Consider the following 25,269-nt stretch of genomic DNA (forward strand, 5'->3'; position numbering starts at 1 on the left):
TGGCAGTCCTGGTTTGTAGGGTGGCTTTTGCCCAAGAAAAATCACTGGTCAACATTTACATGACTTTGGCATATTTAAATGATGCAATTTGGGGTCTCCTCATCACCGCCTGCCTCTCTGAGCGGCAGGTGTTTTGTGCGATAAAATGCACAGGGAAGGTCGAATAGGGGTTTGTGCTTACCTATTTTCTCCACAGGTGTATTCAGAGGGAGAAAGCCCTGTCTAAGAAGCTGATCCATCATCTCCTCATCATCTGCTTGTATCTCAGAGACCATGTTACAAGGAATAAGGCCAAGCCGGGCACAGGTTTCCCCACGGTAGAATCCATCAGCATCTTTATCACCATAAACCTAGAACCATGGGGGAAAATAAATCAAGCATTGTAATTGATTGGTTCAGAAATACAATAGTCCCACTGACGGTAAGTGAGTATAGTTGAAAATATATTTTAAATATAGTTTAAAATACCATAAATCACCTGCATAGGTCACCCACATGTATGCTGTAGATGTGTACATGTAACCCTCGCTCTATGACTGACTCAAGAGCCAGTTTTTCATCCAGCATTTGGACAACCTGCCATTCTTCTCATCAGGCAGGGTGTTTGCTTGGATGAATGCATGTATTTAAACTCACGCACGTTAAAAGGGTGCGTGATGAGACCCCACTCCACCAAGAAGGACCAGGTAGGCTGCACAAAGCGGTGTTTCTGTCTGCCTGAAATGGGTTCCTACGTAACAAGACAGTGCCACACAGCAGGCATTCCGACTGTTCTCAAATGCCAACCGTCAGGACCCTTGCTGAAACTGCAAACAGGGTTCAAGGCCCTCTTTCTTTCCCCTCTCCTACTGAACAGCACACTTTCTCTCATTTTCCCTACTTGAGACTCACAAGGCTCCTCTCCTCTCAGAAGGCTGGATCTCATGCCTGTAATCCCAGCACTTTGGGAGGCCAAGGCGGGCAGATCACTTGAGGTCAGGAGCTTGGGACCAGCCTGGCCATCATGGTGAATCCCTGTCTCTACTAAAAATACAAAAAAAAATTTAGCTGGGTGTGATGGCACGCATCTGTGTTCCCAGCTACTCGGGAGGCTGAGGCAGGAGAATCACTTGAACCTGGGAAGCAGAGGTTGCAGTGAGCTGAGATGGTGCCACTGTACTCCAGCCTGGGTGACAGAGCAAGACTCTGTCTCAAAAAAAAAAAAAAAAAAAAAAAAGGAACTGGCTACCAAAGGGATAGGAAACAACCTCCATCAGGTGTGTTAAAGAACTAAGGCATGGAACTCCAGCCTCTAGCTGCTGATGCTCCCTTCTTCCCTTTTCCCCTCCCTTTTTCCCTTTTCCCCTCCCTTTCCCTCTCCCTCCTTCCTCTCTTCCCTGCCTGTCTGCTGACTGACAAGTGTTGTTTTAAAATTTGGAGCCTGTGATATTTTTCTCAACAACGTAGGCCCTAATAGAATCCAGAGTTCACAGGACATATTTGGGTGTGTTTGTGTGCATACAAACTGGGCAGATGCTGGAGAAGGCACTTTGCAGAGGGCAGGGCCCTAGCTGTCACAGCACCATGCCACCTCCTCCCATGCCTCGCCCATGGCCTGCAGGAGAAGGCCATCTCCAAGTCGATACCCTGTTGCCAGTCTCTGCTCCCATGACCCAGACCCGCCTCAGGGGCTGATGAAGCCGCCCCCAGGCAGCCATCCCGCACCTTGATGATCTGGCCTTCTTTAAAGGGAAGCTCCTCCTCTGCAGCATCTGGGTTTGGGGACATGGTGAGCGGGTCGTAGTCAAAGAGAGCCACAAAGATCCGGGCCGGGAGCTCTTCGGCACCAGGGTCAGTTTCTGACTCTTCATAGAAGTCTGGAGAAAGGCGGTCTCGCCCGTAATCATCTGCGAGCAAGTGGGGGTGAAGAACAGAGCGGCAGTGAGTCTAACTGAGGAGCGCGCACAGGAAATGCAGCTTTGGAAAGCAGTGAGGATGGCAGCGGTTCCTTGACTTTTGTCTTTTTTGTGTCTTAACATGTAGGCGGAAATAGATCAGGAGGTCTAGGTCAGATGAATTGGAGAAGCACATAACTACAGCCACATTCTGTACCTGGCCACACTGCGTGTGAAAGCACTGAGACAGGGCTGAGCCTCGGGGGCCTCCTCAGAGAGCACAGGCTGGGGCAGGAGCTGCGGCCGTGCCAGGGGCAGGATGGCCCATGCTGGGGAGCCTTCCCAGGACCCACACACTCTGCAAAATGGAAAGCTAAGCACAGCCCACGTTTAAAATACATTTGTATGTTAGTCAGAGTCCATAGAGGTGACCAACTGTTCACTTAGGTAAATATGTAACTGGCAACAAATGCATCCTTATTATAGTGAATTAATAATTTCCTGGTGAGTTGGGTTTCAACTCCATATACCACCCAGCTTCTAAAAGTGGTTCTTTTGGACTAGAGGAAATGGATACATTCTTAGACACACACAACCTCCCAGGATTGAATCAGGAAGAAATTGAAACCCTGGATAGACCAATATTGATGAAATGAATTCACTGCTGAATTCTACCAACATACAAAGAAGAGCTGGTACCAATTCTACTGAAACTATTCCAAAAAATTGAGGAGGAAGGACTCTGCCCTAATTCATTCTATGAAGCCAACATCACCCTGATACCCAAATCTGACAGACACAACAAAGAGAGAAAACTACAGGCTAATATCCCTGATGAACACAGATGCAAAAATCCTCAATAAAATACTAGCAAACTGAATCCAGCAGCACATCAAAAAGACAATTCACCATGATCAAGTAGGCTTTATCCCTCAAATGCAAGATTGGTTCAACATATGCAAATCAATAAATATGATTCACTGCATAAACAGAACTAAAACAAAAACCATATGATTATCTCAATAGTGCAGAAAAAGCTTGCAATAAAATCCAACATCCCTTCATGATTAAAAAAACCCTCAACAATCTAGGCATTGAAAGATGTACCTCAAAAATAGTAAGAGGCATCTATGACAAACCCACAGCCAATATCATATTGAACAGGCAAAGGCTGGAAGCATTCACCTTAAGAACTGGAGCAAGGCAATGATGCCTGCTCTCACCATTCCTGTTCAACACTGGAGTGCTAGCCAGAGCAATCAGGCAAGAGAAAGAAATAAAAGGCATCCAAATAGGAAATAAGAAGTCAAATTATCTCTCTTCACGGATGATATGATTCTAAACCTAGAAAATCCTGAAGACTCTGCTAAAAGGCTCCTAAACCAATAGACAGTTTCAATAAAATTTCAGGATACAAAATTAATGTATAAAAATCAGTAGCATTTCTATACACCAATAAATTGTTCAAGCTGAGAGCCAAATCAAGAGTGCAATCCCATTGACAATAGCCACACACACATACACAGAATACATCTAACCAAGACACACAGAATATATCTAACCAAGGAGGTGAAAGATCTCTACAAGAAGAACTACAGAACACTGCTGAGAGAAGTCATAGATGACCTGAACGCTAAAATATTCCATGCTCATGGGTTAGAAGAATAAATATCATTAAAGTAGCCATATTGCCCAATGCAGCCTACAGATTCAATGCTATTTCTATCAAACTGCCATCGTCATTTTACATAGAATTAGGAAAAACTACTCTAAAATTCATATGGAACCAAAAAAGAGCCCAAATAGCCAAAGTAATCTTAAGCAAAAGGAACAAATCTGGAGGCATCACATTACCTGACTTCAAACTATACTATAAGGCTACAGTCACTATAATAACATGACACTGGTACAAAAACAGACACACAGACTAATGGAACAGAATAGAGAACCAGAAATAAAACCACATGCCTACAACCATCTGATATTTGACAAAGTTGAGAAAGATAAGCAATGGGGAAAGGACTCCCCATTCAATAAATGCTGCTGGGATAACTGGCTAGTCACATGCAGAAGATTGAAACTGGACTCCTACCCTTTTACCATATACAAACATTAACTCAAGATGGATCAAAGATTTAAACGTTAAGACCTCAAACTATACAAATACTGCAAGAAAACCTAGGAAATACCATTCTGGACATGAGCCTTGGCAAAGAATTATGACTAAGACCACAAAGACAACTGCCACACAAACAAAAATTAACATGCATGACCTAATTAAAGAACTTCTGCACAGCAAAAGAAACTTATCAACAGAGTAAACAAAACCCTACAGAATGGGAGAAAATATTTGCAAATTGTGCATCTGACAAAGGTCTAGTGTCCGGAATCTGCAAGGAACTTAAATCAACAAGCAAAAAATGACTCCATTAAAAAGAGCAAAGGACATGAATAGACTTCTCAAAAGATGACATACAAGCAGATAATAAATGTATGAAAAAATGCTCCACATCACTGATCATCAGAGAAATCCAAAACAAAATCACGATGAGATACCATCTCACACCAGTCAGAATGACGATTAAAAAGTCAAAAAATAAACGCTGGGATGGCTGCAAAGAAAAGAAACACTTAAAAATGTATATACCATTGGAGGGAATGGAAATTAGTTCAGCCACTGTGGAAAACAGTTCAGAGATTTCTTGGAGAACTTAGAACTACCATTTGACACAGCAGTGCCATTACTGGGTGTGTACCCAAAGGAAAAGTCGTTTCACCAAAAAGACACAGTCACTCAATATGGTGATTGCAGCACTATTCACAATAGCAGGGACATGGAATCAACCTAGATGCCCATCAACGGTGGATTGAATAAAGACGTGGTGCGTATACCACGTGGAATACTACGCAGCCAGAGAAATGAACAAAATCATGTCCTTCGCAGCCACTGGAGGCCATCATCCTAAGCAAATTAACACAAGAACAGAGCACCAAATACCTCATGTTCTCACTTATAAGTGGGAGCTAAACATTGGGTCCACATAGACACAAAGATGGGAACAACAGAAACTGGGGACCACTAGGCGGTGGAGGAGGGAGGGGGCAAGGGCCGAGAGACTCCTGACAGGGCGCTATGCTCACTACCTGGATTATGGCACCATTTGTACCCCACACCTCAGCATTCTGCACTATACCCATGTAACAGACCTGCACATGTACCCCAGTGAATCCAAAATAAAAGTTGAAAGTTTATTTTAAAAAATCAAAACAATTATTTTGGAAATCCTAATACATATGCATATATATATATACATATGTATCACTAAACATCATTAGATATATGTGTGCGTATGTATATATGTATGGAGAGAGAATGGGGGAGAGAGGGAACTGACAGATAATACTGGTCTGATCATGGGAGGTGGTCTCACAACATCAGGGAAGCGAGAAACACGCCAGCTGGCGGCAGCAGAGAGCAGGATTGGGAGAAGCAGCCCAGTGTGAGCTTCTGTCCCAGCACGAGGAACACAGGTGGTGGGACGAGACGACACAGGTATGCAGAAGAGACAGGACAAGTGGTGGAGAAAGAACCAAACGGCTTGGCCTCTTTCACCAGAAAAAATAAGACACGTAGTCTAAAAATAAAAAGCACTTTGGCTGCAGGAAAGGTTGAATTTTAAAATACTATGAATTGTTTACATTATTGAGATTCACAGTCTTTTTTGAATGCCTAATCTAAAATGTCAGTAATTTCTGCCAGGGAACAAAACTTTTCCACAGCAGCCTTCATTAATTTCTCCAGGCTGTTTTGATTTTGTTGATAGTCAGTGAAAAAACCTGACTTTTTTCTAGTTTCAAGTGGTATCCGAGTTCAGTAGAATGTGAAGCGCTCCGTGGCCTCTGCAGTGGGCACAGCTGTGCAGCCCCTTCTCAAACCCAGGGATGATGGTGGAGAACAGCTGTGGCTGCGTGAGGACGACGACTGCTTTCCATTCTGCTGGAGATCTGCTGGAGGAACTTAATGACCATGTCAGTGTGATCTAGTGAATGCAGTTCCAGGTACGGAAAAATGCCAGTGGAGGAGAACCTCTGGCTACAGCATCCTCCAAGCAAGTTCTCAGCACTTTCCAGCTGAGTTTATATGGCAAGTTTGTGGCATCAAAACATGCAGAGGGGTCAGGGGCTAAGGTCAGATCCTAGAGAGAGTTGGGGGTGGTCAATATACCCCTTGAAAATATTTCAGGTTCCTCCTATAGCCTACATAAGAGTGCATTTTCTCAATAGGTGGCTTATGCTCAAGGACCATGATCTGCGAAAACACATCTTTGTGTATTCAGGTCCAAACTCACATGGACCATGCAACTGGCCACACCACGGGAGACATTTAGGCAGACACCCCAACACAGAGATGCCTGAGGCCAGTCCCCCACTGAAGGCTCCTTCCAAAGAACTGCCCACAAGGTCACGTTGTTTTGGGGGGAAGACAGGTATGGGGTAGAGGTGGGTGGAGCACTTGGAGTTGAACGTATGTGAATAAAATCATGCGTATGCGGTGATTCCACTGTACGTTCTTCCAGAGAGGATGCACTGGATGTGTTATGAGCACCAAACCTCGACAGGGAGAGAGCAGCAGCCTCCCTGGAATGTGTCCATGGAAACTTGGCTTCACTGCAGACTGGACTGGGCAGTTGGGGGTCCCTTGTCCTTGGTGGTGGCAGGCGAGACTGAAAGAAGCACTTACCTACAGCTGTCTGTCTGACCCTGGGGGGAGTGGGCACTGCCTCTCATCCTGCTGAGGAAGTTTGCTGGCCCAAGGGGTCTTTGTTAGGAGGAAGGGTGTGCATATCGTGTGGGAAATCAGGGCTCATGCCTGGCCGCCAGCGTGGGCTCCCAAATCCACCGGTGCCATGAGAATAAGCACCGTCTTCTACAGGAGAGAGGTTTCCCTCACTACCTGGCCCAGACCGACTGCCCTCACTGCTACTGTCTGTTGTAATTTCTATGGAGATAAAGGGAATCATCTATGAAACAGAGTTGACAGCTTTTGATTATTTTTGTTGCAGGGAAACCTGAAGAGCTCTCCTTTTTAAGGGGCAAAGCTTTGTCAACAGAGTTATTAATGTTTTTATTTTTCCTCCCTGGACACAAAGAAAACATGCTGTAGTTTCCTCACTTTGTAGGCTCAGTAGCCAAAATAACAAACAATGGGAGAAGACAGAGGAGATATTCAGAGTTGATTCCTAAGAACAGAATCCTCTTGAACGTGGTGCTTCGGTTTTAGAAGAGTGAAGCTACAGGCCTTCTGTCTGACAGGTCAACAACTAGATAAATGCAAAGACCAAAAGTTATAAAGGATAAAAACCAAACCTAATTAAGTATATATTTGAAGACATCTATCAACATTGAGGCCTCTTTATGCTAATTATATGGTTTAGAATTTATTAGATATGAAGCTACATAATTTCGTTTTTTAATCATGAAGGACATTTTTTAAATTTTGGAAATCCAGAGAATATTAAAAGTTATATTATTTTTCATTGTAGGTCCACTGCTTATTAAAAATAGGAAGTATATGGTTTACGGAGTTAATTTCCTCTGAAAAAGAAAAGTAATGCCTTTGAAATATAGCAGATTTCTAAAATATTTTCTAATATTTTCACAAGAAAAGTAGAAGTAAATGAGAACTAGAGGAACATCCTGTCTGTTCAGCTGTCACTGATGTTCATTTCCCAAAGCTCTGTGCCAGGTCCTCCTCCTCCTCAGGTGGGTGATAAGCACCCTCCACTTCTGTTTCCTTTTGAAACCACAGTAGGTGCTGAGATGTGTATTTCTGTATAAAGTGTCTGGTTAGAGTTATTTTTATGTGGTTTCCCGGCTTGCTACATGATAAGAAGTCAGCACAATTAAAGCAAACCTATCATAGGTTTGTCAGTTAACTCTTTTCTGAGTTATGTTCAGAGGCTTTTTCCTTGTTAAGGTGTTGACATAGATTTGCTCTTTCACCCAATTTAACAAGTGTCCTGCTGAAATTAAGACACATATGCAGCCTTTGGAATTCTACGGCTTCAGAAAAATCCAACCAAATTGTCGCCTATGACGCTGACAGCGAGGGTCAACCTGGCAAGACTGCAGGCCCAGGATTGGTTTTCTGTGACTTCCTGGCTCAAGTGCTGATTTGTCACAGCACAATTTTCAGTTCTCAGACCTAGGAGATTGGGATAGAAGACCCACCATGCCTCTTCCAAAGGACGTCCTTTCTGAGTGCCCACAGCATTAACTTTTCAGCGGCTACACCATCACCAGGTCATTTCCTGAGCAATGCTTGCAGTCTTCACTCATTAAAGTTACAATCAAATGAAGACTCGAAAACTCACCCTAACCACAGGGAGAGAATGAGAGCCTTGAACAGGGGGATTGGCCTTTTCCCCACCTCGTTTCTCAAGACAGGACATCTCGGACAGGTCATTTAACATGAAAGCCAGGAGAACTGATTTATTAAGCTCCGTAGTTCCTCCAGAGGGAATTACACACAAATTGAATGAAGATTTGAGAGACACACTAGGTTTAGAATACCCAAAAGGAATCTGGGCTCCACTAACCCTGCTAGTTGATCTGTAATAAGTGCCATCAATGTTCTGTGAGCTTGACTGCATCTTTTATTATTCAGTTAACTGAAAATACGGTTTCCTAAGGATCTTTAACATTGCATGAAATTTTTACCGGTTAAAGATAAAAACAATCTAAAAACTGTAAAGATGGAAAAGGAATTTTTTTTTCTTATTGTTTGAATTATACAAGGAAGAAAAAGTCTGGCAGGACATAATTTTAAAGAATCTATTTTGCTTTATGAAGCCTTTCTTCATTTTGAGTTGATGGAATAGACCAATGGCCTTTTAAACTTCAGCTATTTCAATGAGATTCCAGGTGGCTTTTCAGGGGCATAGACTATCCAGAAGTTATCCTCCTTGAGCCCTGTCATGCCAAACCAAGACAGTTTCTCCTCATCTATTTCTGTTGTATCAAGAGTTCTCCCTGCATTTGTGTGTGTGTGTGTGTGTGTGTGTGTGTGTGTTTTCATAGAAGCCTGGTTCCTCTGTGCTGATGACCAGCTTCCATTATCTTGTGCATAATACTTTTTGGAATTCTCCTTGCCATGATTGATTCCAATAATAGAAGTATCCCCCTCCACGAACTGATTAGGATGACTAAAACGACAGCTTTCAGCATGTCTGGCTGAATTCCAAAAAGTCAGGAAGAGAATGGAAAACAGAATGCCAGATGATGACTCATGAGCAGGGGAGGTGCCCAGATGGATGTGGGGAGCACACATTTCAGGGGCACACTCAGCTGCATGGTGTCCCCCAGGACTTAGCTCTGCTGCCAGCGTTGTCTTCTGCAGACAGACAGCATTCCCTTGGGTGGGGCTCACAGACCCCTGAGGCACGCTGACATCCAGCTTCTGCACCTGCCATGGACTCTGACCCTGAGTGTCCCAGGGAGCCCACGCCAGGGTGAGGGAGGCGACACAAAGTGGTCCCCCCTTCAGTGCTTACCCTGTGAAGCTCTCCAGGAACAAATCAGCGGGGAGAACACGGATGTAGAAGGCCAATTTGATATTTCAAGAATACTTACAAATAGCTTTCATTTATCTTGTTGTGCTGTTCCTGCCTTCTTTTTGCCACGAATAACAGAGTGTTCTTTGCTTAGCGGAAAATGCTACTCCTAAAATTTTGTTCATGCTTAGATGGAGTAAGCAGCCACATGCTCCGCGGCTGAAAGACACAACAGCAATGATGGAGCCACTAACCGATGGATGGGACTGTCACGGGCCGGGACCTCTGAGGACCAGCGCTGCCACGGGGAAACCTCCGGCCCATGTGATCCACCCGTCCTGCAGAGGCTGGGTTCCCTAAAATCTAAAGACAAAACAACAAAGTCGTAAGTCTCGCCAGCATTGGGAACTGAAGAATTCAGTTAGCCAAATCAAGTGGGTTGAGAAGCAGAATCTCTAAAGGCAACTAAACTTAGCTTTTAACTGAAAGGTTAGCTGAATGGCCTGGGAGAGAACAAAGCCGTGCACCAGCACCCCACTGTCTACTCGGAGCCGCTGCTGGGCGTGTGGTGGGGTGAGGGCAAAAATAATTCCTTGTGGGGGGGTCTCTTTTGGTTGCTGCTGCTGGTGCTGAAGACAAATGTTTTGGGACCAAAGAGACAATGGCTTGAATACATCTCGCCCCACCCTTGGCTCCTTGGAGCATTTGAGTCCCTCCTAGTCTCCACATGCCCCCTCCCAGCTGTCACAAAAGTGGGGAAGACGTTGCAGTTCCTCCTGTCCTGCTTGGATAAAAGTTGTGTGTGAGGTTTCAAAAAACTCAAAAGACGGAAGTTTCTACATTTTATCAACTTCAAAACTCAACATTCTACTCCTAATCTGAAGATGCGGGTAACATTCTAGGGCTCAGACGGGTCTCCTTTCCGGCTAAGTCCACCTCCAAAGTCACCTTTAGATACTCTAATCTGAAGATGCTGGTAACATTCTAGGACTCAGACGGGTCTCCTTTCCGGCTAAGTCCACCTCCAAAGTCACCTTTAGATACTCTAATCTGAAGATGCTGGTAACATTCTAGGACTCAGACGGGTCTCCTTTCCGGCTAAGTCCACCTCCAAAGTCACCTTTAGATACTCTAATCTGAAGATGCTGGTAACATTCTAGGACTCAGACGGGTCTCCTTTCCGGCTAAGTCCACCTCCAAAGTCACCTTTAGATACTCTAATCTGAAGATGCGGGTAACATTCTAGGGCTCAGACGGGTCTCCTTTCCGGCTAAGTCCACCTCCAAAGTCACCTTTAGATACTCTAATCTGAAGATGCTGGTAACATTCTAGGACTCAGACGGGTCTCCTTTCCGGCTAAGTCCACCTCCAAAGTCACCTTTAGATACTCTAATCTGAAGATGCTGGTAACATTCTAGGGCTCAGACGGGTCTCCTTTCCGGCTAAGTCCACCTCCAAAGTCACCTTTAGATACTCTAATCTGAAGATGCTGGTAACATTCTAGGGCTCAGACGGGTCTCCTTTCCGGCTAAGTCCACCTCCAAAGTCACCTTTAGATACTCTAATCTGAAGATGCTGGTAACATTCTAGGGCTCAGACGGGTCTCCTTTCCGGCTAAGTCCACCTCCAAAGTCACCTTTAGATACTCTAATCTGAAGATGCTGGTAACATTCTAGGGCTCAGACGGGTCTCCTTTCCGGCTAAGTCCACCTCCAAAGTCACCTTTAGATACTCTAATCTGAAGATGCGGGTAACATTCTAGGGCTCAGACGGGTCTCCTTTCCGGCTAAGTTCACCTCCAAAGTCACCTTTAGATACTCTAATCTGAAGATGCTGGTAACATTCTAGGGCTCAGACGGGTCTCCTTTCCGGCTAAGTCCACCTCCAAAGTCACCTTTAGATACTGCTAATCTGAACATGCTGGTAACATTCTAGGGCTCAGACGGGTCTCCTTTCCGGCTAAGTTCACCTCCAAAGTCACCTTTAGATACTCTAATCTGAAGATGCTGGTAACATTCTAGGACTCAGACGGGTCTCCTTTCCGGCTAAGTCCACCTCCAAAGTCACCTTTAGATACTCTAATCTGAAGATGCTGGTAACATTCTAGGGCTCAGACGGGTCTCCTTTCCGGCTAAGTCCACCTCCAAAGTCACCTTTAGATACTCTAATCTGAAGATGCTGGTAACATTCTAGGACTCAGACGGGTCTCCTTTCCGGCTAAGTCCACCTCCAAAGTCACCTTTAGATACTCTAATCTGAAGATGCTGGTAACATTCTAGGACTCAGACGGGTCTCCTTTCCGGCTAAGTCCACCTCCAAAGTCACCTTTAGATACTCTAATCTGAAGATGCGGGTAACATTCTAGGGCTCAGACGGGTCTCCTTTCCGGCTAAGTCCACCTCCAAAGTCACCTTTAGATACTCTAATCTGAAGATGCTGGTAACATTCTAGGACTCAGACGGGTCTCCTTTCCGGCTAAGTCCACCTCCAAAGTCACCTTTAGATACTCTAATCTGAAGATGCTGGTAACATTCTAGGGCTCAGACGGGTCTCCTTTCCGGCTAAGTCCACCTCCAAAGTCACCTTTAGATACTCTAATCTGAAGATGCTGGTAACATTCTAGGGCTCAGACGGGTCTCCTTTCCGGCTAAGTCCACCTCCAAAGTCACCTTTAGATACTCTAATCTGAAGATGCTGGTAACATTCTAGGGCTCAGACGGGTCTCCTTTCCGGCTAAGTCCACCTCCAAAGTCACCTTTAGATACTCTAATCTGAAGATGCTGGTAACATTCTAGGGCTCAGACGGGTCTCCTTTCCGGCTAAGTCCACCTCCAAAGTCACCTTTAGATACTCTAATCTGAAGATGCGGGTAACATTCTAGGGCTCAGACGGGTCTCCTTTCCGGCTAAGTTCACCTCCAAAGTCACCTTTAGATACTCTAATCTGAAGATGCTGGTAACATTCTAGGGCTCAGACGGGTCTCCTTTCCGGCTAAGTCCACCTCCAAAGTCACCTTTAGATACTGCTAATCTGAACATGCTGGTAACATTCTAGGGCTCAGACGGGTCTCCTTTCCGGCTAAGTTCACCTCCAAAGTCACCTTTAGATACTCTAATCTGAAGATGCTGGTAACATTCTAGGACTCAGACGGGTCTCCTTTCCGGCTAAGTCCACCTCCAAAGTCACCTTTAGATACTCTAATCTGAAGATGCTGGTAACATTCTAGGGCTCAGACGGGTCTCCTTTCCGGCTAAGTCCACCTCCAAAGTCACCTTTAGATACTCTAATCTGAAGATGCTGGTAACATTCTAGGACTCAGACGGGTCTCCTTTCCGGCTAAGTCCACCTCCAAAGTCACCTTTAGATACTCTAATCTGAAGATGCTGGTAACATTCTAGGGCTCAGACGGGTCTCCTTTCCGGCTAAGTCCACCTCCAAAGTCACCTTTAGATACTCTAATCTGAAGATGCGGGTAACATTCTAGGGCTCAGACGGGTCTCCTTTCCGGCTAAGTTCACCTCCAAAGTCACCTTTAGATACTGCTAATCTGAACATGCTGGTAACATTCTAGGACTCAGACGGGTCTCCTTTCCGGCTAAGTTCACCTCCAAAGTCACCTTTAGATACTCTAATCTGAAGATGCGGGTAACATTCTAGGGCTCAGACGGGTCTCCTTTCCGGCTAAGTCCACCTCCAAAGTCACCTTTAGATACTCTAATCTGAAGATGCTGGTAACATTCTAGGGCTCAGACGGGTCTCCTTTCCGGCTAAGTCCACCTCCAAAGTCACCTTTAGATACTCTAATCTGAAGATGCGGGTAACATTCTAGGGCTCAGACGGGTCTCCTTTCCGGCTAAGTTCACCTCCAAAGTCACCTTTAGATACTGCTAATCTGAACATGCTGGTAACATTCTAGGACTCAGACGGGTCTCCTTTCCGGCTAAGTTCACCTCCAAAGTCACCTTTAGATACTCTAATCTGAAGATGCGGGTAACATTCTAGGGCTCAGACGGGTCTCCTTTCCGGCTAAGTCCACCTCCAAAGTCACCTTTAGATACTCTAATCTGAAGATGCTGGTAACATTCTAGGGCTCAGACGGGTCTCCTTTCCGGCTAAGTTCACCTCCAAAGTCACCTTTAGATACTCTAATCTGAAGATGCTGGTAACATTCTAGGGCTCAGACGGGTCTCCTTTCCGGCTAAGTCCACCTCCAAAGTCACCTTTAGATACTCTAATCTGAAGATGCGGGTAACATTCTAGGGCTCAGACGGGTGTCCTTTCCGGCTAAGTCCACCTCCAAAGTCACCTTTAGATACTGCTAATCTGAACATGCTGGTAACATTCTAGGACTCAGACGGGTCTCCTTTCCGGCTAAGTTCACCTCCAAAGTCACCTTTAGATACTCTAATCTGAAGATGCTGGTAACATTCTAGGGCTCAGACGGGTCTCCTTTCCGGCTAAGTTCACCTCCAAAGTCACCTTTAGATACTCTAATCTGAAGATGCTGGTAACATTCTAGGGCTCAGACGGGTCTCCTTTCCGGCTAAGTTCACCTCCAAAGTCACCTTTAGATACTCTAATCTGAAGATGCGGGTAACATTCTAGGGCTCAGACGGGTCTCCTTTCCGGCTAAGTTCACCTCCAAAGTCACCTTTAGATACTGCTAATCTGAAGATGCTGGTAACATTCTAGGGCTCAGACGGGTCTCCTTTCCGGCTAAGTCCACCTCCAAAGTCACCTTTAGATACTCTAATCTGAAGATGCTGGTAACATTCTAGGGCTCAGACGGGTCTCCTTTCCGGCTAAGTTCACCTCCAAAGTCACCTTTAGATACTCTAATCTGAAGATGCTGGTAACATTCTAGGGCTCAGACGGGTCTCCTTTCCGGCTAAGTTCACCTCCAAAGTCACCTTTAGATACTCTAATCTGAAGATGCTGGTAACATTCTAGGACTCAGACGGGTCTCCTTTCCGGCTAAGTCCACCTCCAAAGTCACCTTTAGATACTCTAATCTGAAGATGCTGGTAACATTCTAGGGCTCAGACGGGTCTCCTTTCCGGCTAAGTCCACCTCCAAAGTCACCTTTAGATACTCTAATCTGAAGATGCTGGTAACATTCTAGGGCTCCGACGGGTCTCCTTTCCGGCTAAGTTCACCTCCAAAGTCACCTTTAGATACTCTAATCTGAAGATGCGGGTAACATTCTAGGGCTCAGACGGGTCTCCTTTCCGGCTAAGTTCACCTCTAAAGTCACCTTTAGATACTGCTAATCTGAAGATGCTGGTAACATTCTAGGGCTCAGACGGGTCTCCTTTCCGGCTAAGTTCACCTCCAAAGTCACCTTTAGATACTCTAATCTGAAGATGCTGGTAACATTCTAGGGCTCAGACGGGTCTCCTTTCCGGCTAAGTTCACCTCCAAAGTCACCTTTAGATACTCTAATCTGAAGATGCTGGTAACATTCTAGGGCTCAGACGGGTCTCCTTTCCGGCTAAGTTCACCTCCAAAGTCACCTTTAGATACTGCTAATCTGAAGATGCTGGTAACATTCTAGGGCTCAGACGGGTCTCCTTTCCGGCTAAGTTCACCTCCAAAGTCACCTTTAGATACTCTAATCTGAAGATGCTGGTAACATTCTAGGGCTCAGACGGGTCTCCTTTCCGGCTAAGTTCACCTCCAAAGTCACCTTTAGATACTGCTAATCTGAACATGCTGGTAACATTCTAGGGCTCAGACGGGTCTCCTTTCCGGCTAAGTTCACCTCCAAAGTCACCTTTAGATACTCTAATCTGAAGATGCTGGTAACATTCTAGGACTCAGACGGGTCTCCTTTCCGGCTAAGTTCACCTCTAAAGTCACCTTTAGATCAGGGTTAGGACTGACTAAAGACAATCACAGCAAAACCTTCTTCTTGCTAGTAAGTAAATGGAGTGAGGAAGTTCTCAGGAACACAGGCATGAATGGCGGGGAGGGAGTCCGGGGATGAGGCGTGCCTGCTGCAGAGCCCGCGGCGGGGCAGCGGAGGCTGCGGGCTGCCGTGGGCGGCTGAGTCACCGAGCCACGGATCTCGCACCTCTCCTGGGTGGGCCCATCGCAAGCACACGGCCTCAGACCCAAGGCCTGGCGCCATGTGGATGGCTCACCTGTGTTTTCAATGAAAAGGTCAGCATGACAGGAGCAAATGTTCTGAAAAGAGGACACGATATAGACATGAATGAAGCCTTCGATGAATCCCTACGCTCAAAACCAACAAGCCCAGATGGCAGTGCCTGTGGGGAGAAGGCTGATCATGGAAAATTTGTTCTGGAAACTGTGGGCACAGAAAACAAATGGGAAAAAACAAGAACTTTGGAAACAATATGCAAAAAAAAAATAGATTTCTTCAATCATTGTTCTTTTTTTTTTTTTTTTTTGGTTATAAATGTCCGAAAGCAATGAAGAAAACTCCAAAATAACAAGGAAAAAAAACCCTCGACAATACTAGTCGTCATAAATAAATCCCTAAGGATCCCTGTGAACACAAACATGTTGCCAGACTTTCAGATAATCACACTTCAGCTAACCCTTAATTAAAATTTAGATTCAGTTGTCCTTTAATTCAAGCAGCCATACTCATTACTGATTCTGGGGGGTGGAAATCATTACTCTAAGCAAAGTAAAGAAATCTTCAGCATGGTCAAAAGGTTGGGAAGCAAATGGGACTTGAGAAATCAAAAATGCAGGGAAAAGGAAAGACAGCCGGCAAGAGTCCCCAGGGATGGACACCAGAACAAACAGAAAACCAGTGAAAGGATGAAACAGATTGGTTTGGCAAGTGGCTGTGAAAAGGAAGTTTAGGTCACACACCAGGGGGCCTTGTGCGACTCTGGGAGGTGGCTTTGCGTGGGGGGCAGCTGCCCTACTGTCGGGCATGGTTATGCTTTTCTTCCAGACACCCCGAAAATCTTGGTGCTCGGTGGGCTCGCCCCAGCCGTGCTTCCTGGGGGGCGGCCTCTCCGGGCTGGGCTGGGGGTCGTCGTTGCTGAGGAGGCCACCAGGGCCCACCTGCTCCCCAAAGTCCTCCTCGACGCTGCTCTGCCGGGTCAGCGTCCGCCGCCGGGCTAGCAGCGGCCTCAGGCCCCTCCTGCAGGGACAGTGGCCAGGGCCCGGGCTGCACGCGGCCACGGTGTTTCCGAAGCCAAACCGCGACTCCTCCTCTTCACTGCCACAGTCCAGGCCGCTGTCCGGGCTCCGGGTGGCCGAGCGGCTGAACCGACAGCCCCTGTCTTCCAGAAGGAAGTCCTCCGCGTGGGGGACGGCCCCCGAGCCCCTGTGCTTCACCGGGAACCAGGAGCCCCGCGGGGCCTCGTCGCCCCTGTAGGGCCTGCCGGGCCTGGGCTCTCTGGCCAGCCCCGTCCTGGCCCTGGGGGACGGCCCTGCACCCTGCTTGTGCAGCAGCCCACAGCACTCTCCGTCCTCTTCCGCTACTTCGGGGATACTGAAAAGTCTCTTCCTGTGGGGCTGGTGGGGAAACTCGGGCTGCTCCCAGAAAGTGCCTTCAGAGGTCCTATGCTCAGTGCAGTCCTTACGGGGTGGTGTGTCAAGAACAGGCGCGGGAAAGGGTGTGTGGTCAGCATGAAGTGGGGGCCAGAGGAGGAAAGAAAATACAGACAGAATTAGTCCTGGAGGCAGCGAGGGGCAGGAAGCATGCGTCTGCTCGGGCCGGGGGCATGCCGTGGAGGGCTCTGGAATGGAAACAGAATGGGTTACGGGGCTGGTGCAGGGTGGAGGCTGAGGCAGCGCACACGCAGAGCCAGCGGGCCGGGCAGGAGCCAGCGCCATGCATCCAGCCAAGGAGAGGGCAGGTCAGATCCCGGCGGCACATCAGGCCCCACTGTGCCCGCGGTACCGCTGCTGTAGAGGGTGGGTGTGGCCACGGTGCCAGGGGAGACTGCCCGGGGGCTACATCCTCAGAAACCCTGAGGGCAGCTGCCACTGGAGGCTGAGTGTGGCTGGAGACAGTTCACCAGACAGGGAGCCTGACCCGTCCCTGTCCATCCACTGGGCCCACTTCCCTTCCAGCGCTGGGCACCCTCTGCAAGACTTTCTAGTTAGGCCGACGTGTCACCCTTCTGCCTGCTAAGATACAAGCTGCGTGAAACCACGCCATCCCCGGCCCCACCAACAGCGCCCGCACACCATCGTGCAGAGTCTGTGCCGGCAAAGGACTGGGGTCCGCCTCTCTCCTCTGCATCCTGCAGCCTGGAGTCCCTGAGAGCCGCACTTCAGCCATCGTGGTCTCTAGTGGGTGGCACGGAGCTGGCCACCCCAGGAGCTGCTTAACCAGTGTCCATGGCCCTTATACTGCCCGTCTGCACGTCATCACTCTCTGCCGGGAACAGCCCTCAACTCACCCTCTACCCGAAGAGCATGAAGGACTCCTGACTGGTCTCTCCTTCAAAGGCGCTTGGCTGACCGACCAGGCAAAGCGTGCCCCTGGGTCCTGGCCATCGGCCCTGGGGGTGCTCGGTAGAGATGAGCCACGTGGGCACGGAACAGGGCCACTTGTCTGTCCCCCCTCTGGCTGTGGGCCCCTTGATCTTGGGGACCATGTGGGATTTGCCTAACACAGGGTCTACCATGGGCCTGGGACTTGCCATAAGCCAGGTGAGGAGGCTTCGGGGCACACACTGTGCAGCTGATAGCTCTCTCCCTTTCCTTTGCAGATTTGGGAGCACATCAGCTAATATTGGAGCGAATAAGAACATGGAAAACAAACCATCCTTAGAGTACAGGGATGGCAACCCCAGGCACTTTCCAAGGCAGGCGGGAATGAGTGAACCAGGCCAGTGGGGGCCGAACACCTGCAGTGCCCATCAGGGATCCGGCTCCGCTACAGCTCCTCACTGCCATGTGGGAAGGTGCACGCTGAGTGGCCAGATCTCTGTACCACATCTTGTAATTTCTAAAGAGAATCCAGAAATCCAGACCTGCCTACATGATTTTTTTTTTTTTTTTTTTGAGACAGAGTCTCACTCTGTTGCCCAGGCTGGAGTGCACTGGCGCAATCTCAGCTCACTGCAACTTCTGCCTCCCGGGTTCAAGTGATTCTCCTGCCTCAGCCTCCCGAGTAGCTGGGATTACAGGCGCGTGCCACCACGCCCAGCTAATTTTTGTATTTTTAGTAAAGATGGGGTTTCACCGTGTTGGTAAGGATGTTCTTGATCTCTTGACCTCATGATCTGCCCGCCTCGGCCTCCCAAAGTGCTGGGATTACAGGCGTGAGCCACCGCGCCCGGCCTCCTGCATGATTTCTAAAGCCTGACAACACCTTGTAGATGGGAGAGGGAGGCTGCTGCCATCCTGGCCGAGCCCCAGCCCCAGCGATCCCCCTGTTGCTAAGAGGTGGAGGGAGTGGGGCTGTGCCTGTGGGGGTGGGGCTCAGCCCACGAACTTTCTAATGAACTTGCTTGACCCTGGGCCACCTTCTGAGGAGAGGTGACATTATTTCTCTACTAAGCAATTCCCGGGCTCTTCCTCCATCAAAAGGACAGGCATCAGGGGCGTGGGAAGACCAGCTGCCTGCCTCACCGGGCCTGACTCATGGGCACTTTTTCGGAGCTCCTGGCTCTGGGGCACACAGAGGGGTCATGGGGTCAGACTGGACCACTCCGCAAAGGCCAGTGTGAACCTGCTCCATGGTGTCACCTGGGAGCGGGGACGGAGGAGCTGCTGGGGATAGCACGTGCTGCACCATGCAGGGTTTGCATAGGGATCTGGCATGTTCTTTGGTGACAGGACATCCCCAAGGCCCTGCCAGGAGCCTTTGCCAGGAGAACATAAGTCAGTCTTGTCTATGCAAGTAGGCACCGAGTCGGCAGGCCAGATTTGGATGAGCCTTCTGTCCACCATTCAAAATGCACCATTCAAAATTCTCCTTGTGTTCCTGGAGAAAGCAGTGCTGGGAAGCTTCGTCCCGGGGGGTTTTCCTCTCCAAGGCCTTTTTCATTTGGAAAACCCACAAAGCTCCTACCAATGGCTTGCCTTTGTCTGTCTCCCCATTAGGTTGGGACCTGCAGAGGGCACCCCTCAGCCTAGCACAGGGCCTGGTGCATAGAGCTGGTCATCCCGCACTGCCCTGCAGAGCACATGAACGTGGGAGTTGGACGCACTGGCCAGCGACCGCAGCAGCAGTGACAAACATCTCCCCAAGGCCAGGACCGAGGGGAAGCCACATGGATGGGAAACCCACCCTCCTTGGCTCTAGGGTGCCTCGAGCTCAATATTCCTGCAGGTAACCTCCCGTCGACCCCTTGCTGATGGCCTCTGCCAGAGCAGAAGGGAGAGGGTCTAGCGGGAGGTGGTCTGAGCAGGGGCATGGAGCCTCCAGCCTGTCTGTGAGGCCAGTGTGATCAGATATGGGACACCCATCTCCTCCAGCCTCACTGTGCTTGACCCCTGCCCACCACCAGGCAGGACCACCAGAGTGCCCTCCTTTAAGGAGCTCCCTGCTGACCACACCGTCCTGGCCTCCGCTTTAGATTTAGAGGCTGATGCACGCTCTCTCGGCTGCCGATTCTCTCGAGATGAGACTTAAGGCTGCGGAGGGGGGTCTTCTTTGTTCTATTCCCCCCACTTCAGTTCCTGGCACAGAGCTGGGTGCCCCCTGGAGGGTGCCAAATGGATTCCTCTAAACTCCTTTACCCAGACCTTTTGGCCAAGAGCAAGTCAGGAGTGTAGGTAATTCCCGAATGCAGATTCAATAGTGAGAAAGAAGCGAATCCAAATCCGAGGGCTACTGGTTGTAGGGCAAGGCCCCTCTGGAGCCTGCCTCACCAGCCCCAGCAAAGGGACGTGGATGGAGCTACTCTGGGGACGGAGTGCAGGGTCCCCCTTCCCCGGCCACTCACCTTGAGGGCATTGTGGGACGTGCCACTGGGCCGCCTCCTTCCCCCGTCTTCCAGCTGCATTTCAGAATACAGCTCCTCCTCGTCTTCCTCCATGATGTCTGAGAGGTCAGACCCCCGGCTGCTCTCCGTGTGGTACTCGTCTCCATGGCAACAGTGTGGCTGGGGGCCAAGGAAAGGGGCTACTGAGTGGGTGGCTCCTCCCGCATCCTACAAGACGCCAGATTGAGCTTGCCAACCCTTTCCCTGCTTCGCTGACTCGCGGGGCTCACAGGCCTAGAGACGGGCACAGGGTGTGTGTTACTCATTCTGGAAAGTGAGACTGGAGAGAGGACACACCCACTCTCTCTGTTGAAGTGTCATGGACGGGATCAGCACAGGTCTCTCAGCTCCAACAGGTACAGAAACACCTGAGCTCTGGACAAGACAGAAAACCCACTGGGGCTTACAAGACCGCGGGCAGAATGACCATTTCTGGGCACCCTCAGCTTCTTCAACTTATTGGCTGGACAAAGGCTCCAAACTCTGGTGACAGTGGGGATCAGTGCACAGCAGGTGTACGCCGGATCCAGCATTGTGTCAGAGGGGCAGGGGGACAGTGGTAAGGTGAGGTGTATATGTACCATAAAAAGACACTTAGGCCAGGCGCAGTGGCTCACGCCTGTAATCCCAGCACTTTGGGAGGCCGAGGTGCGCGGATCACGAGCTCGGGAGATGGAGACCATCCTGGCTAACACGGTGAAACCCTGTCTCTACTAAAAATACAAAAAAACTAGCCGGGTGTGGTGGCGGGCGCCTGTAGTCCCAGCTACTGGGGAGGCTGAGGCAGGAGAATGGTGTGAACCTCGGAGGCGGAGCTTGCAGTGAGCCGAGATTACGCCACTGCACTCCAGCCTGGGTGACAGAGCGAGACTCCATCTCAAAAAACAAAACAAAAAAAAAGACAGTTAGGTTTTTAAAACATGCCACGTTGTCTAACACACACGCGCAGACATTGGCAGACGGCCTGGCCTGGCAGGAGGTGGAGCCGCCGCACCAACTGTGTGCTTACTCCAGGTCCAGCTCAGCCTCAGCATGAGATGAAGATTGTGCAGATAGTAGGAGCACTGGGCGGAGGCTGCGGACAGCATAAAGGCTTTAACAAAAAAGTGTGTTTAAATGAAGAGGCTACCTGGTAACATGCCAGCTTGGAGACAGCGACAGCCCTGGTGGTCTCTCCCAGTGATGGTGCCAGCAGCAGCCGCTGGGTTTCCACTCACAGAGAAAGCAACTAGTCACGTGGTAACAGTATTCAAAGCAAAGTAAACCTTCGACAACTCAAACTACACGTTCTGATGCACTCAGATTTATGAATGCAATATATCCATAAAGATATTCTAGTTTTGCTACATGGCGTCGATTAAGAACAGTTTATTTTGCGGGGCTGTGGCAAGACAAAGGTATTCAATAGCATTCTGTGATGTATTTATCTAAAAAAAAAATCTGGTTTCAATTACTAACCTAGATGAAGATGTGTATGCATTGGCGTCACGGTCAGTTCCTGGCCTGCTGAGGGGGGCTGCGTGGCACTGCGGGTGGAAGGTTCCCTGCCCCAAGCCTGGGAGAGGGAAGACGGGAAGGGCCTCGGCCAGGCAGTCTGCAACACCAGCCTCTCAGCTGCGCCAGCCCTAATGCTTCCAACCAGGCTCCAAGCAGAAGGCATGAAAGCAAACTGGGTTTAAATGGATTAAAAAGGTGAGGCTGGGTCTGAAGATGCCCTCCCAAGGCCCCGAGGGAGGGACTTCCTGCACCACCGCACAGTCTCACTTTATTCAACCCCAGCAGTGAGCTAGGGGTCAACTCCTGGGATGGAAGGAGGTGTCTGGCATTCGCCAGATGCTTGAGTTCAGCCCTCTCTCCATTCTTGGAATAGTGTTCTAAGCAAAGGTCACCAGCATTTCAGTGAGATGTCTAGTGACTGGCTGAAGGTGCTCAGCAAGTAAACGACAGGGCTGGGACCAGGGTCCAGGTCTGCCCTTGCCTCTGCTGACAGAGAACATGACCTTAGACACTCTACTTGGCAGGTGCCTTCTCCTGGGGGGACACACAGCTTTACCCTCCAGTCCTCAGTGGAGAATGCCAGCAGGCAGATGGCACTCCCTGGAGATAGGGGAGTTGCTGAGCCCCACATCCAGCAGGAGGCCTATGGCTATAAATTTCGTGGAGGTAAAGCCTCCACGAGACAGGATTTTGATCATCACTATAGCAAACTTCAGTCTTATCACTCGGCAAACCACCTTTTCTCTCGCCAAACTAAAAATCACAAATTCCTCTTAAAAGCCTCTTTCTTTAGATTTAATAAGGGTACAGACTTTGGTTACATGCGGAGCAGGTTCTGGGGGCCTAGTGTTCAGCATGGGCAATGACGGATGTACTAATTAACTTGACTGGGACAGTCTTTTTTTTTTTTTTTTTTGAGATGGAGTCTCAAAAAAGTTGCCCAGACTGGAGTGTGGTATCACCAACTCGGTTCACTGCAACCTCTACCTCCCAGGTTCAGGCAATTCTCATGCCTTAGCCTCCTGAGTAGCTGGGATTACAGGCACCTGCCACCACGCCCAGCTAATTTTTATATTTTTAGTGGAGACGGGGTTTCACCACGTTGGCCAGGCTGGTCTCAAACTCCTGACCTCAAGTGATCCACCCGCCTTGGCCTCCCAAAGTGCTGGGAATACAGGCTTGAGCTACCATGCTCAGCCATGCGTGACAGTCTTTACACAATGTGTACCCACATCCAGTCATCAAGACGTACACCTGGAACATAGACAATCTTTGTCAATGAAATACTTTTAAAAATAGATAACTAAAGATATTATTTATTGGTACAGTGAGCATTTCTCATTGTGGACTTAATGAAAATGCATTTGTAATATTGGGAGAATGGAGGTGATTTTTTCAGAGCAAATGTCCCAGCTACTCTCAGCCTCCCTTCTTTCATTCATTCGACAAACATTCATTGAGCACCTACTACGTGTGAAAATGCTAGAGATACCGTAGTCAACTAAAAGTGGAAGATTCCGCCCACTAGAACGTCAGTGTCTTGGAGCAGATGGGATAGCGCCAGGGGGTAAGGGCTATGTGACGGGGCGGGCAGCGTGGGGAAGCGGATGGTCGGGGAACGCTTCCTGGGTTGTAAAGCTGGCAGTCTGTGCACCAGCTCAACTTCAGTCACTCCCTGCCACTGTCATGATGCGTCACCTACCCAGACGCCATCTGTATAATTAATGAATGGATTCTTTGAATTGAATCAATATTTAATGTTACTTTTAAAGAAAATATCTCAACTGTAAATGGAAAATAAGTATCACTTGTCATCTAAATGAATACAGCATAAAACAATGCTGCTAAATATTAACGCTTTTTAAATTTTAATAGAAACAGACCTGTTTGCTCTGTTAAAAAAGAAAACAAGCAGGAAAACGTGTTAATAGCATGCTTGGCCAAACAGACTTCCTCGGCAGTCTCATCAGAAGGAGTGGGAGGCCCTCGGAAGTGCAGAGCTGTGTTTCTGCCGCTGTGTTTCTACTCTTCTCTAGAAAAGTCATCTCTTGTAGCAGGTGTGGTCATCCAGAGCTGGGCGCCAGCACTGGTGGCCACCAGCCACGTGTGGCTGTTTACATGTAAACTAATTAGAATGTAAACTAATCTGGAACTAATTTTATAAAAGTAAAAATTCAGGGCCTCAGTCACACTCAGCCCCAGGTGGCCACATGTCAAGGGCTCTGTGGCCACCTGGGGCTGTGGCTGCCATAAGACAGTGCTGAATGCCGATCTCAAAAACCAGTGGGGGTATGGGTCCCACACCCAGAGAACAAGTGCTCCAGGCTTTCCTCCGGGTTTATAACCTGTGCAGATTGCAGGGAAGGTAATGATTCACTCCTGGATAGGTGGGGAAAACATGGCACATTGGGAAAGGCATGGAAGCAGGTCGTCTGCAGGCCTCAGTTCAATCTAACTCCAGCTCTGTTAGAAGACCATCTGCATAATCATGAACAAGAATCTCAATTCTGTGGACCTCAGTTTCCCTGTATACATAAAATAAGAGCTCACATTTACTGAGCACTTACTACGTGCCAGTTGCGTTTTGCGTGTCATGTAATACACAGAAAGCCTAGTAAAACCTGTGCTATCGTGGCAGGTGTTGCTGGCTCGACATTTGCTATGGACTAAGTTGTATTTCCCCACCCTGCCCTATTCAGAAGTTGAAACCTTAACCACCAATGTGGCTTTATTTGGAGACAGGCTATTTAAAGAGGTGATTAAGATTAAATGACATCATGATGGCAGGGTCCTAATCCAATAGGACTGTTTTCCTTATAAAAAGACGACAAGATACCAGGGATGTACAGAGAAAAGGCCACGTGAGGACTCAGGGAGAAGGCACCATCTGCAGGCCTCGGGGAGGCCTCAGGGGAAACCAGCCCTGCTGGTGCCTCGGCCCTGGACTTCCAGCCCCCAGCACTGTGAGAAACAGACTTCTGTTGTTTGAGCCACCTGATCTATGGTATTTGGTGATGGCAGCCCCAGCAGACCAGTACAACAGTCAACAGAAATCCTATCTCCAGAACTCACCCAGGGCCCAACACCAAGAGAATGAATCATCTGTGACCCAAGAGACCAAAACAGATACCTCTTTCTCAACTGAGATGGCCCCTAAGGTTAGGGAAATAAAAGGTACCTGGGGCTGAGGGGTCAAGGCCTGGCTGGCATGGCTGCTCTCTAAATTCCTACGCTGCAAGGAAACCCACACTCTTGCTAAACTCCTGAACAACAGGAGCTATGGGACTCCTTCTAACTCTCATTTACAACCCAGACCACGCAACTCCAACTGGGCAGAGGACCGGCCTTACACACACTGTTTTCTGATAAGCGACTGTAGACATTAAGCCAGTTTCAGCTTAAAGAGGCTTAAGCCCA

At 48.5% G+C, this 25,269-nt stretch overlaps 2 protein-coding genes across 8 annotated transcripts in view; one reads left to right on the plus strand and one right to left on the minus strand.

Annotated features, from left to right (window-relative positions):
- PIWIL1 (piwi like RNA-mediated gene silencing 1) overlaps positions 1-386 on the plus strand; it is a 75,694-nt gene extending 75,308 nt beyond the window's left edge. For both annotated transcript variants that reach the window (XM_054527754.2, XM_054527749.2), the window contains one exon: positions 197-386. In XM_054527754.2, the coding sequence (XP_054383729.1) occupies positions 197-226 (30 nt within the window). In that variant the 3' untranslated portion in view covers positions 227-386. The remainder of the gene's footprint in view (positions 1-196) is intronic.
- Positions 1-25,269, minus strand: part of RIMBP2 (RIMS binding protein 2) — a 323,541-nt gene that overhangs the window by 16,861 nt on the left and 281,411 nt on the right. For all 6 annotated transcript variants that reach the window (XM_054527741.1, XM_054527742.1, XM_054527745.2 and 3 more), the window contains 5 exons: positions 20,317-20,475; positions 16,274-16,990; positions 9,682-9,790; positions 1,705-1,886; positions 182-350 (listed from right to left, as the gene is read on the minus strand). In XM_054527741.1, the coding sequence (XP_054383716.1) occupies positions 182-350; positions 1,705-1,886; positions 9,682-9,790; positions 16,274-16,990; positions 20,317-20,475 (1,336 nt within the window). The remainder of the gene's footprint in view (positions 1-181; positions 351-1,704; positions 1,887-9,681; positions 9,791-16,273; positions 16,991-20,316; positions 20,476-25,269) is intronic.

Source organism: Pongo abelii, chromosome 10, assembly GCF_028885655.2.
Source record: "Pongo abelii isolate AG06213 chromosome 10, NHGRI_mPonAbe1-v2.0_pri, whole genome shotgun sequence".
Classification (NCBI taxonomy): Eukaryota; Metazoa; Chordata; class Mammalia; order Primates; family Hominidae; genus Pongo; species Pongo abelii.